Consider the following 27936-nt stretch of genomic DNA (forward strand, 5'->3'; position numbering starts at 1 on the left):
GTGAAAAATGCCCATCAGTGTTCCCAGAAGCCCCAGTGAACTGACCAACAGTCAAAGTATCTGACCAACCGTCAAAATTAGTAAATTGTTGAGTTTACTGTTATAGAAAACCAGGAAAACTAGCAAATATTCCTATTTGGTGAATGGTGTATTGGTACCTGGGAATTGTTTGTTTAAAAATCAATTGACAACTCAACTTTTTGTAAGTTCATTTTTTTCAATCAGTTGATTGATTAAGCAACTGATGGTTTATATAGATTATGACTTATTGTTGTCTGGACACATATCTGGGGCTCAATAGGGCTTTTTTAGTGGAGGAAGAAAAGGGCCAGAGACGTATACGCATGTATCATATTAGGTGAACTAATCCTTTAAACCAGATGATCTGTGTATGTAGTTACCAAGTCTGATCCCAAGGCGGCGCCATTCACTCTGGAGTAAACCCATCCCGACCGCACACATTTGTCTGTCCAGAGGTTTTTGTCCACGTGCTTTTGTCGACTGCAGCTTCTGCTGACACGCTGTAAAACTCTGTTTTCTAACTCGGAACCAGCCTGGTGGTCTGATGCAAAGTGAGGAGCACAGGTCTCCCTTCATGACACCTGCTCTCAGACATCAGTGTATTCTGAAGTCACATAACTGGACATGTGCTCTGTAGTGAAGAGGTGAACTTTGTCCCTTGTGTTGTGAGCTCCTCTGGTCTGGAGCCTGGACCCTCCTGAGTCCCAGCAGCAGCAGCAGAAGCTCGGGGGATGTGACCGGCTCCGGAGCACCGCCCTCCTCCTCCTCCTCCTCCTCCTCCTCCTCCTCCTCCTCCTCCTCCTCCTCCTCCTCCTCCTCCTCCTCCTCCTCCTCCTCCTCCTCCTCCTCCTCCTCCTCCTCCTCCTCCTCCAGCTGCACAGAGGAGCGGCTGCTGCCTGTCACACTGACCGAGGACCGACACACTGCACACGGCCACTCAGGACCAGGAGTGACGGGACACACCGGACGGAAGGAGACACTGGACTCGGCTGGAGACTTGAGGTCAGAGAGTTTGTTTCACACCTTGTGTTGGTCTCACGCTTCTGTGTGTGTTTCCTGGTCCAGCGGCTGGTGTGAGGCTGAGGCACCTGACAGAGGTGTGGACCTGCTTGTAAAAGGAAAGCCAGATTTGACTTTATTGAAAGTTAAGGCTCAGTGAATGAAGACAGGTACTAACGAAGCAGCAGAGGTGACTGAGAGAACTCAACACGAAGTCTCACTGTGGTCGTTTGGAAGTTGCCAGTGAGGAACAGCTGATCTGATTTGACTTTATTTCTAGTTTTTATCAACACGTGTTCATTAGCTTACAGTGAAAGAAAGCCGTGATTGGAGTCAGAGTGGGTCAGACATCTTGGCTCATCTTTCCTCTCTGATCACACAAAGAGTTATCTCCACTTGCGTAACCTGCATTTTTGGAGAAGCTGATGTTTGCACCATCAGTCACTTCTTGAAGAGCATAAATCATAAACCTGTGTGGTTGCTTGTCAACACATTCCTTAAAGCAAATACAACTTGATTGACAGCTTTTCATTCAAAGGTGTAGAAGAGCAGAAACAGGTAAACCCATGTCACCCCTCACCTAGTTTCTTTTTGCTTCAAATCTCACCATTAGTTTACTTTTAGTCTGTTGGGTATTTCCCCCCAAGACTGACTCCACCTGCTCGGCAGCATCTTGAGAGCAAATACCTTGACCTGTGTTTTGGGTCTTAGAGACACAAACTGCATGATAAAGAAAGGTGGGGTGCTGAAAAGCTGTAGTGTCTGAATCTCTGTGACTGACAGAAACCGCCTGTTAATGTTTTCTGGTGGGACCCATGTGAATGAGGAGCTGCTACCGATCAAACACACAACAGAACCTTGGGTCAACACTGGATTCCTCGCCAAGCAGGAAAACGTCAGGCTAAAAAACAGGAGTCGTACAGAAAATATTTCATGATCTGATATGTGAGGCTTTACAGTGGAGCTTCTCGGTTTCTCCCTCTTCCTTGTTGCAACATGAACACTCAGTCTGGTATGAGTCTTGGGAGATGATGCATGGACATGCGGCAACATTTTAAAGGAGGGTCGAAAAGGAGTCACACAAACAGTAACAGTTCTCTTTCCCATTTCTGTGTGAGTAATCATTTCCTGTGTGTTTTTACGACTGTGGAACATGCAGCATTACCTTCTCTGTCCAACCGGCAGGACGTGCTAACATCCAAACAGTAGAGCTTAAATCTCTGTATGTAAACATTGAACGTGCAGCAACACTTCTCTCCCTCGGCTGGCATTTCCTGCCCAATAAGCTTTTTTTTGAGTCATTTGTGTGCCGTGATATAAAGTGTCTGGAAGTACACGGTAAACAGTGCATTGCTTAATAAAACAAGTCGTCATTTTCATCAGACAATTCCTCAGACAGACACTGGTGTTTTTTTGCCAAATAGCTTCAGGGCTTATGTTCTGAACTTGCTCAATAATTACGGTTTAACTCTGATTCATGGTTGCCTCCTTTCAACGAGTGAAGCCACTGTAGAGCTGAGAGAACTCAAACATCCGGCTGTCTGTGCATCAGATGTGATCAAACCCAACAGGAATGTGGGACATCACTGTTCCATACAAAAATAATGTGAAACAATACAGAACTTGTGTGTTACAGAAATATAGCTGAGGAAAAGATACATAGATCAAATGGATAAATCAATTGATGAATCCACTGATCAGCTAAGATATCAGGCCGATAAAGATATGTGAGAGCTCTGTGCAGTGGATAGAAACTATGTCAATGTGTTTCACCACACTCGATACACTGTTGAATCGTTACTTGTGCTCATAATTTCCAAGAGGGGGGGGGGCTGTTGTGAACTTTCTCCTTCCTCTTTACAGTATGTTTCCTTCCTGGTTCCACAGCATACAAAAAAACGGACGCATGTAGCCAGGCAGCTGCTACACAAAAGAGATAGGAACTTTCAGAGATAGGTGAGGCATGTCGTTCAAACAAAAAGTTTACTGCTGTAAAAAAAAAAAAATGTAGCTACCAGTGTTATTAGTGACAATCATTCTCTGCCAACTTTGCTCGGCTAAGAATAGGATGTGATATTTTTAGGAACTGCAAAAACATTTCTGCTTTCTTTAAAGCTCCTGCGACATCAGAGTATTGGATCATATCACATGTAAACACACGGCAGCTAAAGATAGGGCCACTGGAGGATGAGGCACTGGGAGGCTTTAGGGACTGAACCCCAGGATATCACTAACATGTTCCCTCTGGCAGAGGAGGAGGCCACACTGATATGGGTTTAAAACTGAGTTGAGCTTTAAAATCACAGAGGAGGATTTTTACAGAGGCAGCTTTGATCTGGACAGGAAACCAGACGCACTCGACAGGAAGAGTTGGGACGGGAGGCGTCTGATGGGACTCACGCACTTTTGAAATGTAAAATAAGTCATCTCACTTTCTCAGTGCATCTCCCTCATTCGGTTTCGATGTGAAAACCCTCCTGGTATCGCAGAAAATCAAGTCATTTTTTATATTTAGTTTTGTGGGAAGTGTTAGTCTTTGTTGCTACCAGGCAGTTTGTTGAAGTTTAAAGCAGGTGAACCTAGAGCGTCTGTCTGTTATTGAGTTGAACTTTGAACTTTTTGTCTGTGTTCGTCCGGTGCAGGCTTGTTGACATGGTTTGTTTACAGGCTGTTGCTGTGTTGAAATCTTCTCAGGTCATGTGCTGTTGTTCTTCTGCAATATGACCCTTGTCTATTCTGAGTCTGGCTTTACTGATTGTTACAGAATCTGCTCTCCCTGCTGCACAGCAACACCGTCCTCTAAACCTTAACCGTGCCCCCCCCCCCCCCCCCCCGTGATGTGGTTAACCCGAAGATGCCCTCTGATCTTTGACCCTTAGTTTGGCTTTGTTACAGTAGCTGGATGCTTTATGTTATCAGGTTGTCTGTCCGTCCCTTTCTTGTGAACGCGATATCTCTGCAGCACGTTGAGGGAATTTCTTCAGATACGGTTCAAACGTTCAGCTGGACTCACGGATGAGGGGATTACATTTTGGTGGCTGAAGGTGAAGGTTGCTGTGACCTCACAAAACACATTTAAACACAACAAGGTCTCGATGGGCTCACAAAACATGTTTTGGAAAAAAATCAGGTCTACTCAGTGGAATGATATCTATGCGTGTGTACAATTCGGTGTGGCCTGATTGAATTGAAATGGACTGCTAGACCTTGGCGGAGGTCTGTGCTCTCTCAGCGCCTAGTTTACGTATAGATTTTTACTTGTAAATTGATTTAATATGTTAATTGTTTACTATTCCGAATAATTGTTCAAGTGAATACTTTGTGTCAGTAGCTGTTCAGACATTGTTCGGTGTTGTGTCCGAGTGTCTAAACACCTTTTTAAAATGAGTCATGTGGTGTGGTGAACACACTTCATGGGCCAGATGCTCCTGCAGGCGGCAGCTCCTGTTTGTGTAAATTTACCGTTTTCCCCTCTGAAGTTGACGGACGTCGACATTTTTTTCTGCCTGGCTCCTGGCAGATCTTCTTTTATCTTGGCACCGCTGCCCGAACACACAGCCAGATGTCAGAGAGTTGAGATAATAGCGTTCTGGGGCCTGGAGGAGGGCAGAAGCCCGTAGGCTGAAGTCCACATGAATGCACTGTTTTCTGAGACATGCTGCCTCCTTATCAGGCCCACAGAGGGTTCCTTCCTGGTTTCCTTGGGTCCAGTCTGTAATTACTGTCGCTGGCTGGCTTCGCTGCAGTATGTGCATTTCCCAGCACTCCCAATGTTTTCCTTGTGTTGTCAGCTTCCCATTGTGTTCTGATAGCCTGCAGCTATGTGCTCTACAGAAACAAATGAAGAGCGTTACGTCACCAGTTTGACTTCAGTTCAGTGTCTTTACAGTTTTGTCAGTGTCCGAGTTGAGCTGAATTATTGAAATGGGACTGTTAACTGTACATGTCAATTTAAAACATAGGCTTACTGTATGTGGGTTTTAGACTGTTAGTCCAAATCTAAGACATCAGGTAGGTCTTCATCGTTTTATATACCAAAGATAATCAGTAGAGTAATTGATGACTAAAGATAATTGTTAGTTGCATCCCTAATCACAGTATTCTATAATTGTGTATAGTTGTTTTAGATAAACCAACAATGAAAGGACTGTACTAATAAATCTTGCCTATGTTGGCAAGGTGGCATTAAGCATAGACACTGTGTGTGTGTGTGTGTGTGTGTGTGTGTGTGTGTGTGTGTGTGTGTGTGTGTGTGTGTGTGTGTGTGTGTGTGTGTGTGTGTGTGTGTGTGTGTGCGTGTGTGTGTGTGTGTGTGTGTGTGTGTGTGTGTGTGTGTGTGTGTGTGTGTGTGTGTGTGTGTGTGTGTGTGTGTGTGTGTGTGTTGGGGGGCTCTGTTCTTGTTCCTTTCTTCCGTCCAGGTGTTACAGGTACATTTTTCACATGCCTTACATTCCCCCTCTCGTACTGGAAACGGATATCTTGCTACATCTCTTGCTTGTGTGTACATGCACTTTTCTCTTTGGGCATATGTGTCTCCGTACATTAAAGTGACTGCATGAATAATAGTCAAATTAAACATAATGTGTCTGTAGACAGAACTGCTTATATTGTTGAATAAAACCCATAAACCATAAATATCTTTATAAATGATTCTGTTTATAAAGAAACAAATCACTGCTTTGGTCTTCTCCATCAGCTGCAGCTGTTTTTCCCTCCATCAGATCATTTTCTGAACGGACAGGGGACTTTCACGCTGTTAAACTCTGATCCTCACAAGTATTATATGGTTTGGTTGTGATATGTGATGTGTGTGTGTGTGTGTGTGCGCGTCTGTGCGAGTGTGTATTCTTTCCGCTTTGTCTGTCATTAGTTGTATTTTTACAGCCGCTCTGTGGGTTCAATCTGTCTGCCCACAAGTGACTTTCCACTCTGTCAGACTGAGATGGTGAAGTCATGGGACTCAGTGTGAGACGGAGTGCTGAGCGGTGACTTGGCGAGGGAGACGGGACGTGGTACCTTTTCCTTCGTCCTCGCAGAGTCACACAACAGATGGTTCCAATGATTGTGTCTTTTTTGCCATTGGGACGGAAATGTGAAAAATTGTGCATGTCAACATGTCTTAACTTGAACTTTCCACCGATGGCATTAGAGTTTAGAGGGTTTAACAGTGGCCATAGCTCAGAATATAATGATACAGACATAAAATGATTTTCAGTGATCCTTGTTGAAAATAGAGCCACTTCTCTGAAGTTAACAAGTGGACGTTTACGTGTGTTTAGCAGAGAGCACATTCCTCCCAATATCATGGAGGTGGTCCTGTGACTAGGTGGCTGATGGAGCCAGAGGGCCAACTCAGTGTCGGGCTCATGCTGATGGAGCAGTTCAGAGCCGCTCGGGCCACGTGGCACAGGAATGTCAACTCACCGAGTCTGGGCCTGAATGTTTGCTGTGAAAGGCCTTGGGGTCCCTAGTATCTACCCACAGGAGCTTTTTGGAGCTCACAAGATGTATGAGGCAGACTGAGGGTCACCTGAGTGTATTGTATTAACATGGACGGCCTGGTGTTTTATTCCATGTCTGAATCTGTCTCTGAAATGAAAAACAACAGCATCAAAACAGGATGCACACGCACAGCAAAACAGGATTTTGTGTAAATTTAAATGCTAATTTTAGCCTGCTGCTGTTGGAACAACATTCAAAATCTCACCACATTCAAATCACAATCAAACATGTTGTGACCCATCGACTGATTGTCCATTGAATGTAGTGGGTTGTTTTTGCATTCATATGTCCCTGGCCAAAGCTCTGTATAAACAGTTTCATAGCAGAGTCACGTTGCCACCTGAGGCCCTCTTGCAGGGGTGTGACAGTAATAGTGGATTAGTGTGGGGGGGGGACTGTTTGAGTCCCGCCTGACCCCTGCTCTCACCAGGCCTATCCCGCTCCATGGGACATTAAAATATCAAAGGCTGACTTCTCCCAAAACTCACGGAAGCCACGGTCTCCACCCAGATGATCACACACACGCTTAATGCAGAAAAGATCCACGTTGTGCTTTGATGTCGAGTTCTGGCTCCGGATTTTCAAAATGTTGGATGTTTGAAAGACAGAACTACGTTGTTTTCTGTTGGTTTTTAATGTCAGTGTCTTTCACACGCACGCATGTGTAAGTACTGAATGTGCTAACCTAAGTACAATGCTGGACTATTTCACATGCAAACCCAATCACATCCAATCAATCTGTGTTTGTCTGGGCGAGTGGAGCAGTTTCAAAGACCTGAAAACGGGGTCTGGTTCTCAGCTGGAGTGAATATTCCACTATAGACAAAAACTTTTCCTGTCCACTCATTCGTGTTGAGTGTTACGCTCCATGTGTGGAAGGTGCGAAGGAGAAATAAACAGTGTTTTTTTGGTTTGTTGTAAAAGGGAAACCACTTTTACCCATGATGGAGATGGTATATATAGTAGAAATGTTACTTACTCTTTATAGAACTGCAACATGTGGGATTGTTAGTTAGTGAAGACTCAAAGTAGTAACTATATATATACATATATAGAGATTGTTAGTTATATTTATAAGTATGCATGCATGTTTGCCATAGACAGACTTCAGCAAATGTAGTGTGCTATGGTGCGTGTGTGGGCAGCTGTGGCTCAGGAGGAAGAGTGGGTTGTCCACTAACCAGAAAGTTATTGGTTCGATCCTCGGCTCCTCCAGTCTGCATGCCGAAGTGTCCTGAACCCACCAAGGGCCGGCAGTGTATGAATGGTGTGTGATAGAAAATTGTGTTTGTGACTTTGACTCTTCCTAAAGTGCTTTTAAATCAAAGAAAAGTTTAGTATAAATCCAGTCCATATGAGTCCCTGGAGTCGTTATGGTTTACACTTCGGCTTCCTTATAAAAAATATACTGCTTAAAGTTCATTACTGTGCAAAAATATACAACTGAATTCCAAACAAAGAATTCGACAGCTTAATAAAAAACTGAAAGTCTTGTAACAAACTCTTGTAAAGACGTCACTGAATCCCGAAGCGGTTCTAAAGTTCTATTAAGAACCACAATCAACTCTTCTTTGCACCACAAGCAGTAAATATGCTCACAGCGACAGAAACGCACATTTCTGTCTCACAGCCTTGTTTGTACTTGAAATCTTATCTCACCAGTGTGTGCGGCTAGTCTTCAGTCAGTGACTCTTGGTGAGGAGTGGCGCTGTAAGCCCTCTGGAGGATTCAGTAATGTAAAGTGGAGTCAAAGAGCAGATAAAATACAGCTGCGTTGTCAGCTTTATTTAAATTATTTCAACATTCTAAGCGATGCACCATTTTGGTGGAGTGATGTAATGAAGCAGAACCAATTTGATCTTTCTTATTATAGAATGTGGAAAATTCTTTGCTATGAGATGACATCACATTTCTGGTGTCTTGCCTCCTCAGACTGGGCATGACGGCGTGGGCCGAGCTGAGGGTGTAGCCACATCTGGCAGCGAGCGCGGAAGCGAGCAGGAGCCCTCAGCACACCGAAGCATCCACTGCAGCCGGCAAGATGGGAGAGACAAAGGAGGAGACGGACAATGTGGGGAAGCAGTTTGAGAACTTTGTTCAGGCCTCGACCTGTAAAGGAACCCTGCAAGCCTTCAACGTCCTCTGCAGACGGCTAGACCTCGACCCTGCAGACAACAGCACCTTCTACAGCAGCCTGAGGGCAAAGGTCACCACCTGGAAGGCCAACGCACTGTGGACTAAGCTGGACAAGAGGATGTCACACAAAGAGTACCAGAAAGGCCAAGCCTGTGTGGGCACCAAGGTGAGTTTAATCTTATTTTGTGCAGCTCAGCTTTATACCACAAAGAGTTATGGTGTCAGACGCCTGCCAGAGCTCATGGAAACGATTCACTTTTTAAAATAAATTATGATAAATAGGTAATTCAACTCAGTTTACACAACCTTTTCAAAGACTTTTGTGTGGTAATGCAGCTGTTTTAAAATCATCTGCTTGTTCTTTCATTCAAAGATCTCGGACTTCATGAGTTGACATCATACTCTATCTTAGACATGCAACACTTTTACTAAGTATTTGTTGTAACCACAGTAAAATCTAAATAATAAACATGAGAAACATTTTCGAATCATGTTGAACCAAGTTGTTTGTTCACTTCAAACACTTTTACAGTCTGTAAAGCCTGTTAATATATGCGTGTATAAAAAAAATGTAACAATATATTGGAAGCCTTTGTTCATACATCCGTAAAAAGCTGATGTCATTATTTAGGAAGTGTCTGTTCCAACTTTACCTCATGTGGTTCCTATTTCATTTTTAAGTCATCTGAACTTTGTTCCCTCTGAACAAAACAAAGCGCTTTTGTTCCGGCTCTATCAGGGTCATCACTTGAACCTCGTCCCGCCTGTCGACTACATTAACACTCAATCTGTCACTGCAACAGCTCCGAACAGACGGGACAGAAAATTGATGAAATGAATTAAACACAATGCGTCAGCTGGTCGCCCCCCCGTTCGAGTGTTACAGTGCACAGAGAAACAGACAGCATCACTCAGCAACTTTGATTATTTGGCCCCAGTTACACCGGGGGTGTGCCCGGCTCTTTTATAGGCTCGTCCTAGCGGCTTGGAGACGGGCCCAGATTGTTATTAAAGTGTGTTTTAAATGCTTCAGTCTGGAGCTCAAATTTATAGGTTCCGTCTGATTTAAGCCAACTCCTAAATAAGAAATGAGAAATAAGGTGAATGGTCTAAATGAAGTGTGACTCCAAAACTTCCGAGCCAAGTATTCTAGGTCAAATATCATAATTCTGACGGTCTGCATGGTTTGCCTTGTAAAATAAAAACTGGCACCGTGCACCAAAGTCATAAACAGAGGATTGCATTTATTATTGAAACATAAACTTAAAGTGGATGTATGGCACTGTCTGTTTCTGTTACTTGCTCACACATGCACAGTATGAGCTCAGTACGCAGACGACTGTTTTAGTCACTCGCAGCACAGACGATCTGTTTCTACTTGATGACTAATTTCTCCGATCCCTGGGAGAACCAATGGGTGACGACTCGTATTTTAATGGCGAGTCGGCTCTTTAACAGTGACAGATGTGATGTCACTCGGCTTTATATCCCTGATGTAGCAGCCGTCTTTAAAGGATGTGATGTCATCCACGCTTTATGGTTTTAAACATCTGGCTGCAGCGACACTGACACGGAACCACAGGGTGTTATTTTTTCTCATAAACTTTTACCGAGCTTGAAATTTACAAATGGATTTATATTTCAATTCTTGATATGATGTTGTGAATCCTTCTCAGCTGCACGTCATCACAGCTCTGTGAGGCAGGGAGCACTTACTTCTGAGATTTTAACACACACTTTAATTCAATAAAAGAAGTGCAGTAATGTTATTTAAGATTTAGACGTCATTTCAAGGGAAGACAACTTCACCTGTATTGGATCAGTTTTCAGAATAGATTTTTAATATTTATATAATGTTGTTATTTGGTGCATCTAAAGTTTGATGCTATTTTCTGTAAAATATGATAAAAAACTAAATATACAGTATTTGACTCTTGGTTGAACAATACTTGCAACACATGGACATCACATGGGCGGGAGATAGAGTGGGTCTTTCACTAACCAGAGGGTCTGTGGTTTGATCCCCGGCTCCTCCATTCTTCATGTGTCCTTGGGCATGAACCTCAAATTGCAGGGCCAGTAAAAGCTCCTCTACTGAGTTGAACAGGTTCAATAATATAGCAGGGGACAGACATGAGCAGGGTGGGGTGGAGCTTGGCTGAGGACAAGGTCACAGGTGGGAGGCTGAGAGGAAGTGCGCGTGTCCTGATTCAGCAAATGTGGAACGGGACCTCAGGAAAAGCCTCATATCTGGAAAAATACACCAGTTAATGCAAAGAGCTTGAACAAATAACGCGTGTGTGCTAATGGTTGATAGACGGATGCAAAGAGTCACATGGTGTTTAAGATAAACATGTGCACACAGTGAAGATACATCTGTATAAACTGAATTCACTTCAATTACAATGTTTTCAACATCCTGCCATCTCTGTCTTTGGTTGATAATCTTACTCACCCTGTGATGAGAGACACAAATCAACAAGCCTGCAGGCTTTTCCTGGCATCACAACCCTTGTGTGCCTCACACCTGAGAATCCTTCATCCTGACAACAACAGGCAACACACAATGAAAACACTGATGCCCTGTGTAACCACTGGGGAGCTTAACCACAGCCAGAATATAGAACAGAAGACTAGAGCACAGTCGTCTTTTTTTTGTTTAGGGAATGAAGTGGGATTTTGGTTTGCTGACGCTGGGTGCTCTGTAAACAGCACCCAGTCTGTGTCTCGCAGAACCAAAATGAGGGAAACCACCTCACGCTTTGGTGTTTTTACCATTGGTGGATAAGCAGGATGGCAGGAAGTGAGTCCTCCTGTACAAATATGTGGAAAAAACCCTTGTCTGCTTACTGTAGGGATTTGGGCACCGTGTTGAATAAATGGTAGGGGAAGACGTTCAAGTTATTTTCGGGAAAAGTGGAAGGAAAAGTGTTTTTCAGCACTAATTTGCTGAAGCTATCGAGACGAGAGACTGTCCAGCTTGTTGAGCACAGCGGGGGCGACCTTCAGAAGTGGTTTGGTCCAGGATTAGATTTCAAAAGAATCAACACACATGCACGCACACATATACACACACGCAGCCGTGTCTCCATGACTTCAGAGGACATTACGATGACTTCCATTCAGTTTTTGGAGACTAACCTTGACCAGAGTTATTACTTGCCTAACCCTTAACCTTTACCTTAACCTAAGCTTTGAGCTAACCTGAACCTTAAAACCATGAAATGTAGTGATTTACGTTGTGGGGACTAGATTTTTGTCCCCATAAGGAACACAGGTCCTCAATGTGACAGTGTAAAGATTTAGGTCAACATGAGTAAATAGATGGAACGCTGGATAGTTATATACATAGATACATAGATAGATAGATAGATACTTTATTGATCCAGAGGGTAATTTAGGAATAGGATACCTGGACCACACACACACTCACCACAATGGCTCTATCTGTTAAGATGAGAAAAAGAGAGAAAAGTTTGCCAGCACACCGGCATTCGTTCTTTTCTTTCATCTATCACTCAGCAGGATGACTTCATGTTTGAGCCCCACATTCTCAGACAGGCAGTGTAACCTCAATGACTTCATGCATTTTTGTGTGATGCACTTGGACCACTGCATGAATCACACCTTTGATATGGCTGTAATAACAGTGCAGGTTGGTGGAAGTTGTTCGGACATGTAAACTCTCTTCCTTGTGTTTGACTTACTAACAATCCTCACTCACGCGAGGCGGTCTGGAGAAGTCAACTCAAAACCGAAGAGATCTTGATTGTTAGTCCCTGCTGCTGAAGTGTCCTTCAGTGAGACACTCTGGCTCTAAATGCTCCAGTGGTGCAGTCAAGTGCTGCCCCCCCCCTTTCATGATCTATGCTCATGTTATAAATCCCCCCTGTATGTTAATAAACCAGTGGGATGCGAATCATCTATCATCTCAGATTCCTCTGCAAGAAAATCCGCCTTCTGTTATTATTTCATCACCACAGTGCGGCTCATTTCTCTGAGGTCAACCTGTCATCCCTTTTTATGCAGTGCCTCATCATCGGGGGAGGTCCCTGCGGCCTGCGGACAGCCATCGAGCTCGCTTTGATGGGCGCTAAAGTGGTGGTGATTGAGAAGAGGGACTCGTTCTCCAGGAACAATGTGCTGCACCTCTGGCCCTACACCATCCATGACCTGCGCGGCCTTGGAGCCAAAAAGTTCTATGGCAAATTCTGTGCCGGGGCCATTGACCACATCAGTGAGTAAACATGACTTTACAGACACAAGACATAAAGACGCGTACCTCCACCAAGTCCCCTAACATTATTTTTTCCCTGAGAAAATGTTTAAAAATGCCTTGATTTTCTCCCTAATCTGGATCCACACAAGAATTTAATGGGTTCTTCAATGACCTATGCTGCATTCTTCCAACAAGCTTTGTGGAATCCATCTAGTTGTTTTTGTGTAATCTTGTTTACAAACAAACCAACTAACTAACAAAAACACAGACAGGGGTGAAAACATAACCTCCTCGGTGGAGATTAAATTAAGAATGAGTACATAATTATTATATATTCCATTATTCGGCAAAATGTTTTACACCCAGATGTTCATTCTGATTTGATCTGATCGTTGATTTTTTTTAAATGTCAGACATAACAGGAGAAAGAGCACAGACAGGGGAAAGCCTTTGAGCTCGGGGTTTGTTCTCAACGGTGTCAAGACAACATAACACTAAACACAAAGTTTGGCAGCCGTTTTACACATGTATCTAAACACCAGTGTCTGTGTGTGTCCACCAGGCATTCAGCAGCTGCAGCTGATGCTCCTGAAAGTTGCGCTCCTCGTGGCGGTGGAGTTTCACGTCAACGTGGAGTTCGTCAAGCTGCTGGAGCCTCCAGAGGACCAGGAAAAAGAAGGTCTCCATCCGCACTTCAGCTACATGTCCAAACAACAGATTAACAGCACTATTCACCTACACTGACAGTTGTTTTATGAGTTCGGAAACTGTACAACTGGAACGTTTAGTAGGAAAAAGCTGAGAAGTGTAATAATGTTTAAAGCTTGATATAAACATCAGGCTGCATCTGTCAGTTTGTTAAAAAAGATGGTGCGTGGCTGAGGATCTATATTTACCTTCCTGCTCCTGCAGCTCTGGCTGTGCCTCCAGGCCCGCCAGGCAGCAAAAGACTTCTTGTCCTGCAGTACTTAATTTCCTTGACATCAACCAATAAACACAACACAAATATTGGCACTGAGCATGTTTTTTTATCAAACTTAGATTAGAGGAGGTCAACCTGGAGGTTAGATAACCAGTATGGAGGCCTGGGGATTGGTGGTATGGCCAAAAATGATATCAAGATAAACCTTATCCTGTCAGTCGATATTTACATTAATCATAACAATACCAGTGATTGAACATTCTTTCCCTTGTTTAAAATCATGACGTTTTTCTGGTGTGCAGTAAATCAACTTTGATGACATTTGAGAACTTGTTTAAAAATATCATGACTTTCTAATGATCCCATTTAGTTTGAAAATGTTTTGTTACTTGTACATTGTACTGCCGACGACCCTGTGATCCCACCAGACCCACGTTGAGCTATAAACCCTCAAGAAAGAGAACGATTTGACAACGTTGTCATGCGCCGTCTCTCCTTATGTTATATCAATACACTGATAACAACGAGTGCTTCGCCTAAATTTAGACGTTGGCTTAACACTTCTTTCTGCCGTGACGGGCTTAGCCGAGCCCTTGACATCAGGGAATGCATTTTCCACATGGTGATATTACACAACAAGCTGCCAGGCGGTGACTGTGCTGGTCTCACACCTCTGCAGCAGCAGACACTTAAAACGGCTGATGTTGTTTCATGTTCAATAAATTATACAGTTTTATTTGGACAACAATTACACATTGATGCTCTGCAGGCAGTCGCAGAGGTTTTTTACAGATATGAAGCAGCAGCAAAGTTGCTTAATCTTTTCTATTTTGTTTTCATGCATCACAAACACTTAGTCTCTGGTGGGTTTTATTTAAACATGTCATGAATAGCCATATTTGTCCCGGTTGCACTGGCGTCACAGTAAGAGCAGTCCTACTGGAAAACAGCAACGTAGCAACCCAAAACAGCAACAGGGCTGAAGTGTGCTTATTCATTCTTCCCATTTATTATCTCTGTACGGACAAATTTAGCTCTGCACGAGCCCGGCAGGTGGCTGAGTGGTCCTGGATGGAGACACGTTTTGATGGAGACTATTGAAGTGTCCTTGAGCTAAACACCAACCCTTTATCTGCTGACATTCCACATTCCCCACATTCCACGTTGGGTGGTTGGGCGAGGGATTTCGCCCCTCTCACTCTCTCTCTCTCTCTCTGTTCCCCTCTCTCAGTGATCGGATGGAGGGCTGCAATACGACCTGCTGATCACCCTGTGGCTAGCTTTGACTTTGATGTCATTGTGGGGGCTGACGGACGCAGGAATACTCTGGAAGGTGAGACGACGGCAAACAACAGATATGAACAGTAGAGGGCTCTCAAGGATGTACTGTCCAATAATAAAGTCCAAGAATAAAGGAACAAGGCTGATGCTAAAGTTACCCTCACTCCGCACGGGGTTAAAACATGATGTCAGTATGTTTGACATGCTTTTAAAGAACAGTAGCTATAGTAACCATCCCTCCATCCATCACTTCATTCAGTCATTTTACTGGATTCTCAACTTGTGCTGCTTTATCTCTGTTGTGCAGCCATAAATGAAACTCACTTTGTGTAAATGTATACGCGTGAGGCCATTGATCTCTCCCAGTGGGAAAGGTAACACACGAAACCAATCAGTGTACATAAATAGAGCCGAGCTGGGGGCTCAGCGCAGCAGCTGAAACATGCGTGTTGGACTCTTTCCATCTCTGTGTCTCACTGTTTCGGGCTCTCCACTAAAAATGTTGTCATCTAACAACCAATTCACTTCAGATGCTAATTCCTAAAAAGGGCATTTTTGGGGCTGGACAAGACGTCGAGCTCATTCTCAAGTTATGAAGACGCCTCGGGGAAATGATTTTCCCCCCGCAGTCGGCGTAATTTCATGACATAGCTGCAGTAACACAGAGTTAAATGCAATCAGATTTGCACTTGTTGACTGTTGCTGCCTTTGGTAAAGAGCTTTGAAATGAAAACAAGGGGGAAATGTCTTCCATGACCATGACTGACTTTTTAGTGAATCTCTTTAGTGCTTTGAAATGATAAAGGACCAGTAAAAGGTTGAACTTTACTTTGAGTTTACTTGGTGTCATCTTAGTGCTTCAGTTTTGTTTAGGACATAAAAATAATATTTAGAGAATATTTGAATTAGAATAGCTGAACATCAAAAGAGCTGTTCAGCTACTTCACTATTTCATCTGTTTGGATTAAGCTTCAGATTTAATGGTATTAACGTTTACAAACTTTTACTGCTACACTTGCAGTTCTGGTTGTTAATTAAGCAAATTGATTTGACCTTTGAAGTCAGCATCCTTCTTTTGTTTTCTTTGCTGTATTACGGCTCACCTTAGAGAGCCTCCTCTAAACCTAACTAATAACTTCCTTGTAATTTTGGTTTAAACCCAGATTTTGACAAGTCAACAGGACTGGTTTGCTTGGGAAAAGAGACATCTCTTCTTTTTCACTGTTTGTCTGTGTCATTCTCTCTCTCAACGTGTCTTTCTTTGTCCCAGGTTTCAAAAGGAAGGAGTTCAGGGGTAAACTGGCAATCGCCATCACAGCTAACTTCATCAACAGGAACACCACAGCAGAGGCCAAAGTCGAGGAGATCAGTGGCGTGGCTTTCATCTTCAACCAGAAGTTCTTTCTTGACCTCAAAGAAGAAACAGGTAGGAAACAGTCAGAAGCAACTGAGACCAAACGGGATGTCTCCTTGTTTTAACAGTTATAGCCATATTGAAAACACATGGTTTCTTGCAGGTATCGATCTGGAGAACATCGTGTACTACAGGGACAACACGCATTACTTTGTCATGACTGCCAAGAAACAGAGTCTGCTGGACAAGGGAGTGATCATTAATGTGAGCTCAAGATTATATATTATTCAATTATCCAGATTTGAAATATCTGAATTATTGTATGCATTGTTGGTATTAATCACGTGTATGATCTGACACATTTTAAGATCAAGAAAGGCTTCTGTGTGTCGTGTGTGCATCCTCACTATAAAGGAATCTAGGCCTGTTAAAAAATGCTAAACTCAGACTTACTCTTTGAGAACTTTTCCTCTATAACTGTCACGTCTGTGTTCAACAGGATTACATAGACACCCAAATGCTGCTGAGCAGTGAGAATATCAACCAGGAAGCACTTCTGTGCTACGCCCGAGAGGCTGCTGACTTTGGCACCAACTACCAACTTCCTACGCTGGATTTTGCCATGAACCACTGCGGGCAGCCAGACGTGGCGATGTTTGACTTCACCAGCATGTACGCCTCAGAGAACGCTGCTCTGGTCAGGGAGCGATTCGGACACCAGCTGCTGGAAGCGCTGGTTGGTGACAGTCTCGTAGAGGTAAGAGTGATTCGGGAGGTGGCAGGGTTTTAAGGAGCCTGATTGCCGGGGAGAAGGAGCTGTTACAAAACCTGGCAGAAGCAGCAATGCTTTTTTTAATTCCTTGAAGTCTCACAATTACATGAATGTATTTGTTATGTGTTCTTGTGCAGCCCTTCTGGCCGATGGGGACAGGTTGTGCCAGAGGCTTCCTGGCTGCCTTTGACTCGGCGTGGATGGTAAAGAGCTGGGCTCAGGGTCAGACAGCCCTAGAGGTGCTGGCAGAGAGGTACACACACACACCTCAGTATTATGCTCACAGTGTCTATGTGCAGTGTTCATATGTCATTTAAAAACTTTGTGTTTTAAATAACGCCTGGTTTAATGCTTTTTTGTAGAGAGAGTATTTACAGACTACTTCCTCAGACGACACAAGGAAACATTGCCAAAAACTTTGACCAGTACACCATCGACCCTGCGACTCGATACCCCAACCTCAACTCCTCCTGTGTCAGACCCCACCAGGTGAGGGGGAGTGCTCACTTTGCCAGAAGCAGAAATCTGTCGACGGGGCCATGGCTTCATTCCGAAGAAATGTACACAACTTCTTGATTGTTATCTGTTCATTCCTTCCTCAGGTGCGTCACTTGTACATCAGTGCAGAGCTGAATACGTGCTCCCTGGAGCGTTCTGCCACCATACGACGACCCGTCAATCTCTGCAGGCGAGGTACGTTTGACAGGAAGTGACAGATTCCTGTGTTTGTGTGTGGGTGCCTGTTGTAATTCCTCTGAACTGGTGACGTGACCGGAGACGTGTTGATTTTGGCTTCTCCTACCATCTCATTCTCGTGAACACGTTATCTCAGGAACACCTGGGAAATTCCTTCCAAAAAGGATAAAGGTCAACTTCTCTGGGATTTTATGATGATCTACAAACACACTATGGCCATGATTCGACTCAGGAACAGATTGAAAGACTTTGACCATATTTCCTGTCTATGTAAAGACTTCTGCTGACTCATCTCTAGATTATTCACAGAAGCGATCTGACTGGTTGATAGGGTTTCCTCTCTTCCTCACATTAACACTGTGGCTTACATCACTCCTTTCCTTTCCTTTAAACAGAAGTGGTAACCAGAATTAAACTCTTTTGAGGGAATACGTTACAACCTGAGGTTTGTTTTTACATGTGGATTCACTGGGAGGAGGAAACACTGGGTTTTGGCAGGAAAATGTCAAATACAAATATCTTGCTCTTCCCAGTAAGTGAGTCTGATTTGATCTTTAGTGGGAATGTTGAACTGCGCTGTGTGTTTTAGGGAAGTAACTCGACTCATTTGCACAGACATACAATACATACGTACAACATATCCCAGCAATGGACCCAAACCTTCTTTGTCATGACACAATAACATATTTTTTGGGGGATTGTTTTATGGAAAAACATGTCTGTGAATGTTTCTTTTGTAGAGTCGGAGATCAGACCAGCAAGGCTTCTTACCTGGTGCCAGAAACAGACCGAGGGCTTCAGGAATGTGACGATCACAGACCTGACGTCTTCTTGGCAAAGCGGCCTCGCCCTCTGCGCCCTCATCCACAGGTTCAAACCTCAGCTGATGTACGTAACTTTTCTCCCATTAGATCATAACAGTTTCTGATCAAAGTCTCTATGTCTTATCTCTTTATAGTTCAATACATATATATACATTCACATGGAGAAACCAGTTTTTTGTTGAGCACTGTAGCCTCTTTGTAACAAGCAGCTGTGAGGAGATTCATTTCTTATGGGTTTGAAAAATATGCTTGGCATGAGAGTAAGTCTTTGATGTGAATTTTTTTTCTGCTTTCTCTACCTCCTCCTCCTCCTCCTCACACTTAAACAGCACTTGACCCTTCTCAAGAGTGTTGATAGATGTTTTCAGAGTGAAAACATTTACATTTTACACATATATCAGTTTTGTCCATGAGTTTTACAAACAGATTTACAACTACTTGTACAAAAAGTATTTTTTTTTTTTTTTTTCAAAGTTTAATTCTTAATTGTGTTGATCTGGATCTGTGGATGAAAACAACTCATGTTGCACTTTCAGGACAAATTCCTCCTAAAAGAGCAGAAACTGTACCTCAGTTTCCACAGTTTAGGCTGAGACTACCCTGCACTGCATGGAATTATTCAGTGCATCTGTCGATTAGTGCATTTACAAATCTAATTATATCCTCTCACTCTTTAATTATTGCCTTCGTACCTCGCCACATGCCACTGCAATTTCATGTGGTCCTGAGTTCCCGAAAACCACTGGCATTTTCCGCTTTCCCTCCTCCATATGCAAGCCTGTCAGACTGCGGAGAGGGGAGCAGGTTCGTACAAATGAAAGAAAGAGAGAGAGAAAAAAAAGAGTAGTTCTAGAGTAGCAGCAAAGTTTGTGTGTGCTGCTGCTAGGTTACCGCTCTCATCCACCTTATTACCGAACGCGACTGCACACTGTCAGTGTAGGCAAATACGTAAGAGCTCTTTTCTTTTCTCCCATTAGAGGTAGTTTGCAGCCATTTTCTCCTGCAATTTAAGGGGAAAAAAGTTCTTGTGCAGGGTTGAAAATTGAGCGACAGAAGTGTCGGTGAGACGTCTTCCCTTTGTGCTAACGTCTGGTGTATCAGTCTGCATGTAAGGCTAAATCATCGTAGACAATGAAACCCTTATATAGGTGGGCCCATTAACAGTCATTTTTCATTCCCTTTTCTTCCACCAGAGATTTTGATTCAATAAATGAAGAAGACCATGCTGCAAACCTCCAGCTGGCTTTCGACATCAGTGAGCGGGAGTTCGGGATCCGCTCGTTCACGTCTGTGAAGGAGCTGAGTGCTGGTGAGGAGCTGGATAAGACCCGGATGATCACATACCTGTCCAAGTTCTACGAGCTCTTCCGTGGAACACCTCTACCTGCATCAGGTACTTGATTTGACTCTTTACTTTAAAACTATCTTTTGTCCTAATTTTTAACCTCAGACAACAACTTACCTTCCTCTGATATCCAGCTAAGTGAACAATAAAGTCTTCAGGGCTGTATTTTTATTGGAACCTTCCTCTTCACAAATGTAGCAGCCCCCTTCTTTTCCCCAACACCATTCATATGTCTCTCCTAGTCTATAGGAGCATAATGCATTTATATTATCTGACATTTATGGCTGTGTGTGGTGGGAAATGTGGAAACTCTAAAACAGAATCATGTGTTATACTGCAGGGTCCAGAGCAGTAGATGAAAACAATGAAGAATATCCATCTAAAGAAGTCAGAAGTAAAAATAATGTCCTCAATATGGCAGTTCCCAGGAAACGGGTTCCAAAGGTAACTCCACTCTTCCTGCCTTCCGTTTCCAGTTCAAGTTTGATTGATTTTATATACATTCAGTGTTTTATTGGTTTTAAACTCCTCCTCTTGGAACTGTTGGATGCTCAATCTTACATTATTTTCCTCGCGTTTTATTTTCAGGATGAAAAGAGGTCAGACGGTACAGACCCCACTTACAAAAGGAGGCGAAAGTTCTGTTATTTCGAGGAGGTTTGTTAATAAGAAAATTATTTTAAATTTTGAAAAGTTATTAAGAAATTTCAATTTGAAAAGTTGCCGATATGTAGGACCTGATATATTTACTAAGATCTGTTTCTGTCTCCGTTCAGGCCACCAATCTGTCCAGTAATGGCTCCTCAGTGCGAGAGGGGCAGGAACCTGAGGAAAATAAAGTGCGCTCCATTTCTACTCTGCTGCTCGCCAAATTTGAAAACAAACCCAGCCACGCAGTCCGCAGAACACAGGTAAAGACCAACATCTTGAAACCTTTCCTATGCTACACAACTCTTCTGTCATCTGTTTTCAATCTTTTCAGCTTTTTCTATGTCTGTGCCTTTTTATAAACTCTCTTCTAACATTTTCTGCAACATCTCAGTTTGATTGTGAGACGTCTTCCTCACTGCAAACTCTCGATCTGACTGAGAGTCTGCGCCTAAAACTCAGGCCTGTGGTTCCACCCAAACCTTCTCCTGAGATACAGGTAGACAAGAGACGACAACTTAATCACCCAAACTGTCCAAAATATAGTGTTTGTAGGCTTATTCTGTCCCAACAACCATACACATAGTACTTGAAAACACTCTCACTTAAAATAAACACACATTTTCTATCACATAGCATATATGTATGTAGAGAATACCTCAAATACATGCAACTCCCATGTGTAAAGCTCATATATAATTGACCTAAAGTAGGAGTTTGGATATTTAACAGACCAAACTGGTGGTTTTACATTCTTTACGTGCTGCTCCAGTTATCACCAGAAACAAATGTGAGTTTTTTAATTGCTGGCCTCACATCTTACATCCCACAGATGCTTTTTTATATAGCATGAACCAGGACTGGCAATTGGAAACGTATACAATATACGCTTACGTAATCTTTCCCCAATAATCTTACCAAACCAGACAAAGAGCCCTTCCTCATATTGCTGAAGTCAAAGCATTGTATTCCTTAGATGAGCATTTTGTGAAGTCATACCCACAAGTCAAACAAAAGGCAAATACAAGTGTCAGGAGGCATAAAGATGATATGAATTACATACAAATGTGGCTGTCGGCTGTTCAGGTCTCAGATTTCACACTGACCCTTCAGTTCTTGACTGCCCCAAGTAGAAAATGTCAAAAAACGCTTCCTGCTCCCAACTGTATTACCATGTGATGGATACGTAACTTTGGTAAATCATAAAGCAGCCACTGTGAGAATCCACTGTAATGGATCACCTATGCAAGTGGATACTCATGCTGCACTGGCATGACTAACGCCTACCAGGAGGCTAAGAAATCCATCTAAAAACTTGCACTATTGTTTGAAAATAGCTGGCAGCATATTAAAGTACATGTAATTTATTGTTAATGGACGGAAACGTACAAAACCACCCGATTGTTATTTTTAAATGATCTACAGCAACTACAAACTGCAACTAAACACACCACTGCTCACGTGTGCACTGCTGTGTATGATCCCTTTCAGTTTGAATTCAGTGTCAGAAAAGCTGCCGAGCAGTTAGTCCGCCTGCCGACAAAGACTCTGCCCGAACCTCAGCTCCAGCCCCAGCATCCATTTTCCACAGTGAAGCTCAGACACATTGATCAAACACACGCTGAGACCAAGGCCCAGCCTCCGCCTGAGAGAGCAGACCCCCCTGCTTCTTCTTCTTCTTCTTCTTGCCACTCAGCCATCCATTTCATGTCAAGAGTCCTCCAGCGCCTCAGGGAGGTGGATGAACACGTCTCTGAGGTGAACACTATCTCCTCCGTCATATCTGCTTTCTCTTGTTTTCTTCTCTGTCGTCTTGGTAAAACGTCATGATTGCACGTTCTGATCTCCAAAAATTCCCCTGAGTGAATGTTGATTATATATTATGGCCTGATTATACATTTAGGCTTGTGTAATGTGCAGTCAGATGGTGAAGTCAGCCCCTAATTATCCAGCCGGGCAGAAATGGAAAGAGCAGGCCTACAGAGCTGGCACAAGCTGAGGCAGACACACAGTCGGATTATTGGCCCGTCTGAGTCCGTGTGGAGCCGGTCGGCCAGGGCTGCAGAAGCAAGATTACATCTGCATAGAAGATATTTAGATTATTCAGATTTGCCAAGAGCTTGCCTGTATGCACTGGCTCAGATCAGCATGCCAAAACCGCTCACCTTATCCGGTCATTTAGTGTAGAACTCAGCTTTGTTGTTGAGGAATGGTCGTGTGTCGTTTCAAATGCAGTTTATCTTCTTTTTAAAATACAGGATAGAGACAAAAAAAAGAGTGAAGATGGGTTATTTTACTGTTGTCAGATCAGATCTCCTTACAGAGGGCGCTATTGCTCAATGAATATTCCATAGTCTTCCTTAAAGTTGCTGCAATTTGCACCATTTTAATGTAATGATAATTCTTGATTAATTTAAAGATGACTCCCTTTAGCCTCAAGGCCTCAACACTTCACTGTGTGATTTAATAACGCAGATATTTTCCGGCCGACGCGATGTTGTTGATGTCTCGGTGCGCCGACTGTGTGGCTGTCTCAGTTTTCTTTTCTCCTGTAGTATGAGTAACCACATCAAGTGGGGTGTAATATTAATGTAATAAGGCAGCCTTCGCTCCACACAATGACGTTATTGTTCCGCTCCCGGCAGAACACGCTCACCTGTCAAATCCCGCTTCTTATTGTGGAAGCAGAACAGAAAGGCCTTTCATCATTTAACTGGCGAGAGCTTATTAAGTGGATATCAGAGAGCGCCACATTAGCTGGTGGGAGAATGTGTCTCACTGTGGTGAGGAGGCGAGGCTGATGGCTCTTCCTTTGTTCCTCTGTGCTCCGTGTCGTCCTGCAGAAAAAAGCTCAGACACAACAGACTAGAGAGTTTCACACAAAGAGTATAAAGGACAAAGCCATGCATCTTAGTGGGATGTTCTCAGGAGACGGTTCTGCTGAACTCAAGGTGACTATCTCGAGCTTGACCTGTGACCCCACCCCCGCCGTGTGTTTTCAAACACCTGCCACTCACAGCCCTCACTGTGTGTTTGTGTGTTGCATGCAGCCATTTTTTTGTGGTAATTATTTTGTGCGTTGTAAAACCATTTTTTATTTGGAGCCTTTTTTCTTTTTTCCGTTATTTTATTTAACTTTAATTACTCACGGTGTTGTCGTAAAGAATTTAAAAGATGTTGGCAATGAACGTCAAAAATCATCATTGATTAAAATCCAGGGTTTTGTCAAATTGTTGGACATTATTATAACATTATTCTTTGGATATAGGATTCTTTCAATCACATAAATGTTGGGTTAAAGAACAATCCTGACGGTTTTTCACGATTTAGCACATTTTAAGTCACTATCCAGGACTAAATGTGATCATTTTTATTATACCAGATGTATTGGTCGCCTAATAACGAGAGGTTTCTTGGTTTGAATCCCGGTTCGGCCGGGGTCTTTCTGTGTGGTTTGCATGTTCTCCCGATGTTTGCTTTGGGGGTTTGGGCGTTTTAGCTCAACGTTCACACAGTTGACTCAATTCGTCTTAATTATAATTCATTCACAAGAATCGTGCTTCACATGAGAGCTATTCTCTTGACTGATGTTTCTGCCCCTCGTGTTTTTAATGAGCAGCAGTTGTCAGAGCTGGAGTGTGTGTTCTTGTGGTGGCACTTGATGGGTTTCACTGTTCCACCCATCCAAACAGCCTGCGCCAGCTCAGCAGCCAGATGTTACAGCAGGACTCACACCAGTTTCATATAAGGGAACAACTCCCAGTGCATAATTATCCTGGTACATGATTATGATCCATGTTTGGATCAAATTTCATTTCTGAAGTGCAACTGAGAATCTACTTAGAACAAGGAGCCTGGTGATTATCCTCTTTCTATAATTATGTAACTTGCTTTTCGAATGAATGTTGTGACGACTCTGAGGCTTTAAAGTGAGGGAGATGGTTACTGTTTCAGAAAATGACGGCAGATACAAAATGTCATACAGCTCACCCTCACCTCAGTGATTCACAATATGAAAAGAGCCTCATGAACATGTCTGTGTGTGCTTCGTCTCACACTGCCACTGTCCCTGCATGTAAAGACCCACCTGTGTTTCTGAGCATGACGGCATCTCCAAGAGTCACTAACAGAGTTTAGAATTCTAGGGAAAAGTAATGTCACCTGACCCATTTCATTCTCAGGTTCCATGCTGCAATAATAGAAGTAAAATGATAATAAACTTTTAAATTCAAAGTGCCTTCCTATGGGAAAATAAGACAATAAAAGCAAATTCAAGTAAAACAACGAGACAATCAAAAGATAGAAAAAGCTAAATAGAGAGAAGGTCCTAATCAATCCTATTAAATATTCACTGAGGGTTTCTTATAAACAAAGGCCTTCAGTGAAACAGGCAGCAAAATTAAGTCATCAACAGTTAAAACCCATTGATATCTGACAGCTGTTTCAGTGATCTGATGTTTACATTCTAAATATAAAGTGTATCTGTTTACATCTGTTTGCAGAGCTGCTCCGTTCGACGCTCGTTCCCCCAGTCGGGTGACAGGTGTCACTCCTGCGAGCGGCGTGTTTACATGGTGGAGCGGGTCTGTGCCGAGGGGCTGTTCTTCCACAGGGAGTGTTTTCGCTGTTCCACCTGCAGCTCAGCTCTGCGACAGGGAGCGCACGCCTTCGACTCTGAGCAAGGTTCGTGTCTTCAAATAAAGATTAGAAATATAAAGATCAGCATCAAGGTGGTTTCTCTGACTTTGATCCTGACATGTGCTGTGATCTTACAGGGAAATTGTACTGCAAACTCCATTTCGATCAACGCAACACCGGTACAAATCTACGCAGGAGTTCCTCTCTCCGTTCTGTGAGTACCTTGTATTCTGTTGATTTAAAATGCATTTATTCTAAAACATCTAACTTTCCTTTCCATCATCCTCTGTCTTAGAGTCCTACTGGTGTTAGAGTTCAGGAGCGACGTGCCGCTGAAGGAGCGAGCTCTCCGTCCAGCAGCACAGCAGACCTGCCGAGCCGACCTGCAGCAGGTACCTTCAGCTCGTTCGTTAGGAAACGGCTGAGCTGGCCCCTGAGTGTGACTCGCACGGTGTGTAACGCCCCCTGGTATCTGTCCCGCTGTGTGCACGGCACGGCACAGGCCCTCGCCGGCCACATGAGGGCCAACGCCCAGGACTATACATTCCTCTATGAGCTACTGAGCATGAGCTTGCCCCTGCTGTTTGTTTTACAAGAGGTACTGCTGCAGATGCACACGGAGGCCACGCCTTACGGGCCGAGCTCTTTACAGCCTCTACTGCTGTGGCTGCGAGAGCAGGTAGGCACTGGCCTCATCTAGACACCCAGCGGAGCCCAGCTGTTAATCCTTAACCCTGAACATCACCACCAAACTAAATCTGAGGCTGAGCTGCACCTTAGCTGAATTGTTCTCGTCTTGCTTTCATTAAAAGCCGGACTAAAGCACCTTTTTAATGTTTACTATTGTTTAATTTACTCCCGGTGTGTTGGACGCACTTTGGCAACAGCCGAAGAAGACAACTTTTTTTGCAGTTTACTACCAGAGGCTGGTGCAGTGTGTCACATAGCTGGAGAGCAGAGACATGTTTGCAGTGTTTAGATGTGCACTGGTTTAATATAAATGATCTTCTTTAGATTAGTAATCAAAAGGCAAATCAAAATGAAACAGGCCCAGTCCGTGCCTTAAAGACTTGAGACTGCTGAAATGTCTGATCGTCATTGCTGTAGAATCGAACCTTTTACAAACTGCCCTGAAAAACCGGCTCCTGCAGTGAAAGCTTTCTGAACTCGGTTTGACTGACTGACTGACTTGATGCACTTTATGTTGGGGAACTGCCGTGTGGATGGAGCAGGAAACGCTCACAGTGGATAAAAGCCTGGTCTCATGTTAACGCAGTCAGGTTTTTTCTTTGACTACACATATGTGCTGCTGCCATATGTTTTATTTTAATACAGTATATATGCAACACAATTTTTTTACCACTTTGTTTACTTTAATGAACTGTTTGTGTGGATTTTTTTTTTTTTAATGGATGACTCTTAAAAAAAACTCACAAATGCATTTGAAACTGGGGACTGGAGGATTTGGTTCTACTTTGCTGCCATCTACTGTTGACGGAGAAAATGAGGCATGAAGGCAAAATTAACGCCCTCCTCGCCCCCCCACCCCCACCGTGTAACGAGACAAACGTTATGTTTTAATTAACAGATTTATGAATTACTTTCAGATTTACTGTAGACAGTAGAAGATGGTGAGCCTGCTGTGATGTGTTTGAATGTGCTTGCCACGCTTGCCATACTTTTTAAAGCAAGTTGTTGGAAGATCAACTGCAAACCTCTGACTGGAAGCCTCACACAAGCGTCCTATGCAAACACACTATCTCACGTCTAACGATGCTTGTGAAGCACTTAAGAGTTGCAGAGTGTGTGATTAATTTAAATAACCATTTGAACATGATATTTGCAGAAACTTCATGCATTTGTTGTGTTTACAGCATGATGTGTTGGATAAGCAATGTGTTGCTTGTGGTTTGTTATCTGCTACCTAGTGTTCCGTGTCAATTTGACTGAATCTGCAGGAAAACTGAGATACATGATTTGTACAGTGCAGGTGGACAACTTCAGTGTTTTGAAATACCAAAGAACTGTGTTTATACACACTAGACGTGTTTACATGGACACCAGTGTTATGTTAGTAATCAGATTAAGACATTAGTCTGAATTAGACGCTGCCGTGTAAACAACATTAAACAGGAATAAGCAATGATCTAATTAAGATGTGCAGTATTCCAACCTTACGCAAACATGTGATGTCTTATTGGAGTTTTCACAGTGTTTTGCAACATCTACATTCGTCAGTTAACATCAACCTGACGACACATGCCCTGGGATCGAGTGTTTTAGGACGTGATGGCATGAGTCACAATCTGATTCTCTGCTGTGTAACTTGAAGACAGTAATATTCTATTAACAACTCATGTGAACATTGTAATTGAAATAATGTCTTATTCAGAATAAGGGCAATAGTCAGTTTATTGGTGTCCGTGTAAACATAGTCACTGACTGGACTTATAGTTCCACCTCTGTTTAACAAGACAGTAACGTGTACAATGCTGCCAACGTGCAACTGTCTGCATTGTGAATGTCAGTTTTTTTGTTTTGTTTTCATAAACTTTTTTCTACTTTGTGCATTGTGTTGT

General features: G+C 43.2%; 1 protein-coding gene across 3 annotated transcripts; it reads left to right on the plus strand.

Annotated features, from left to right (window-relative positions):
• Positions 1-902: 902 nt before the first annotated feature.
• Positions 903-27923, plus strand: mical2a (microtubule associated monooxygenase, calponin and LIM domain containing 2a). 3 transcript variants are annotated; one of them, XM_061067983.1, is made up of 22 exons: positions 903-1023; positions 8455-8824; positions 12688-12895; positions 13440-13556; positions 15031-15132; positions 16351-16506; positions 16598-16698; positions 16934-17191; positions 17344-17459; positions 17569-17695; positions 17809-17899; positions 18643-18790; positions 19920-20119; positions 20412-20515; positions 20660-20728; positions 20848-20982; positions 21114-21218; positions 22211-22477; positions 23563-23670; positions 25222-25402; positions 25495-25571; positions 25653-27923. In XM_061067983.1, the coding sequence occupies exons 2-22, from the start codon at positions 8564-8566 to the stop codon at positions 26055-26057; spliced, it is 3336 nt and encodes a 1111-aa protein (XP_060923966.1). In that variant the 5' UTR covers positions 903-1023; positions 8455-8563; the 3' UTR covers positions 26058-27923. The 3 variants fall into 3 exon arrangements, with proteins under 3 accessions (XP_060923966.1, XP_060923963.1, XP_060923965.1); XM_061067980.1 differs by lacking the exons at positions 21114-21218; positions 22211-22477; positions 23563-23670; XM_061067982.1 differs by lacking the exons at positions 15031-15132; positions 16351-16506; positions 16598-16698; ... (13 more) ...; positions 25495-25571; positions 25653-27923 and having other exon boundaries at positions 13440-13888.
• The last annotated feature ends 13 nt before the right edge of the window (positions 27924-27936 follow it).

The sequence above is a fragment of the Limanda limanda genome, chromosome 3 (genome assembly GCF_963576545.1).
Source record: "Limanda limanda chromosome 3, fLimLim1.1, whole genome shotgun sequence".
NCBI lineage: Eukaryota > Metazoa > Chordata > Actinopteri > Pleuronectiformes > Pleuronectidae > Limanda > Limanda limanda.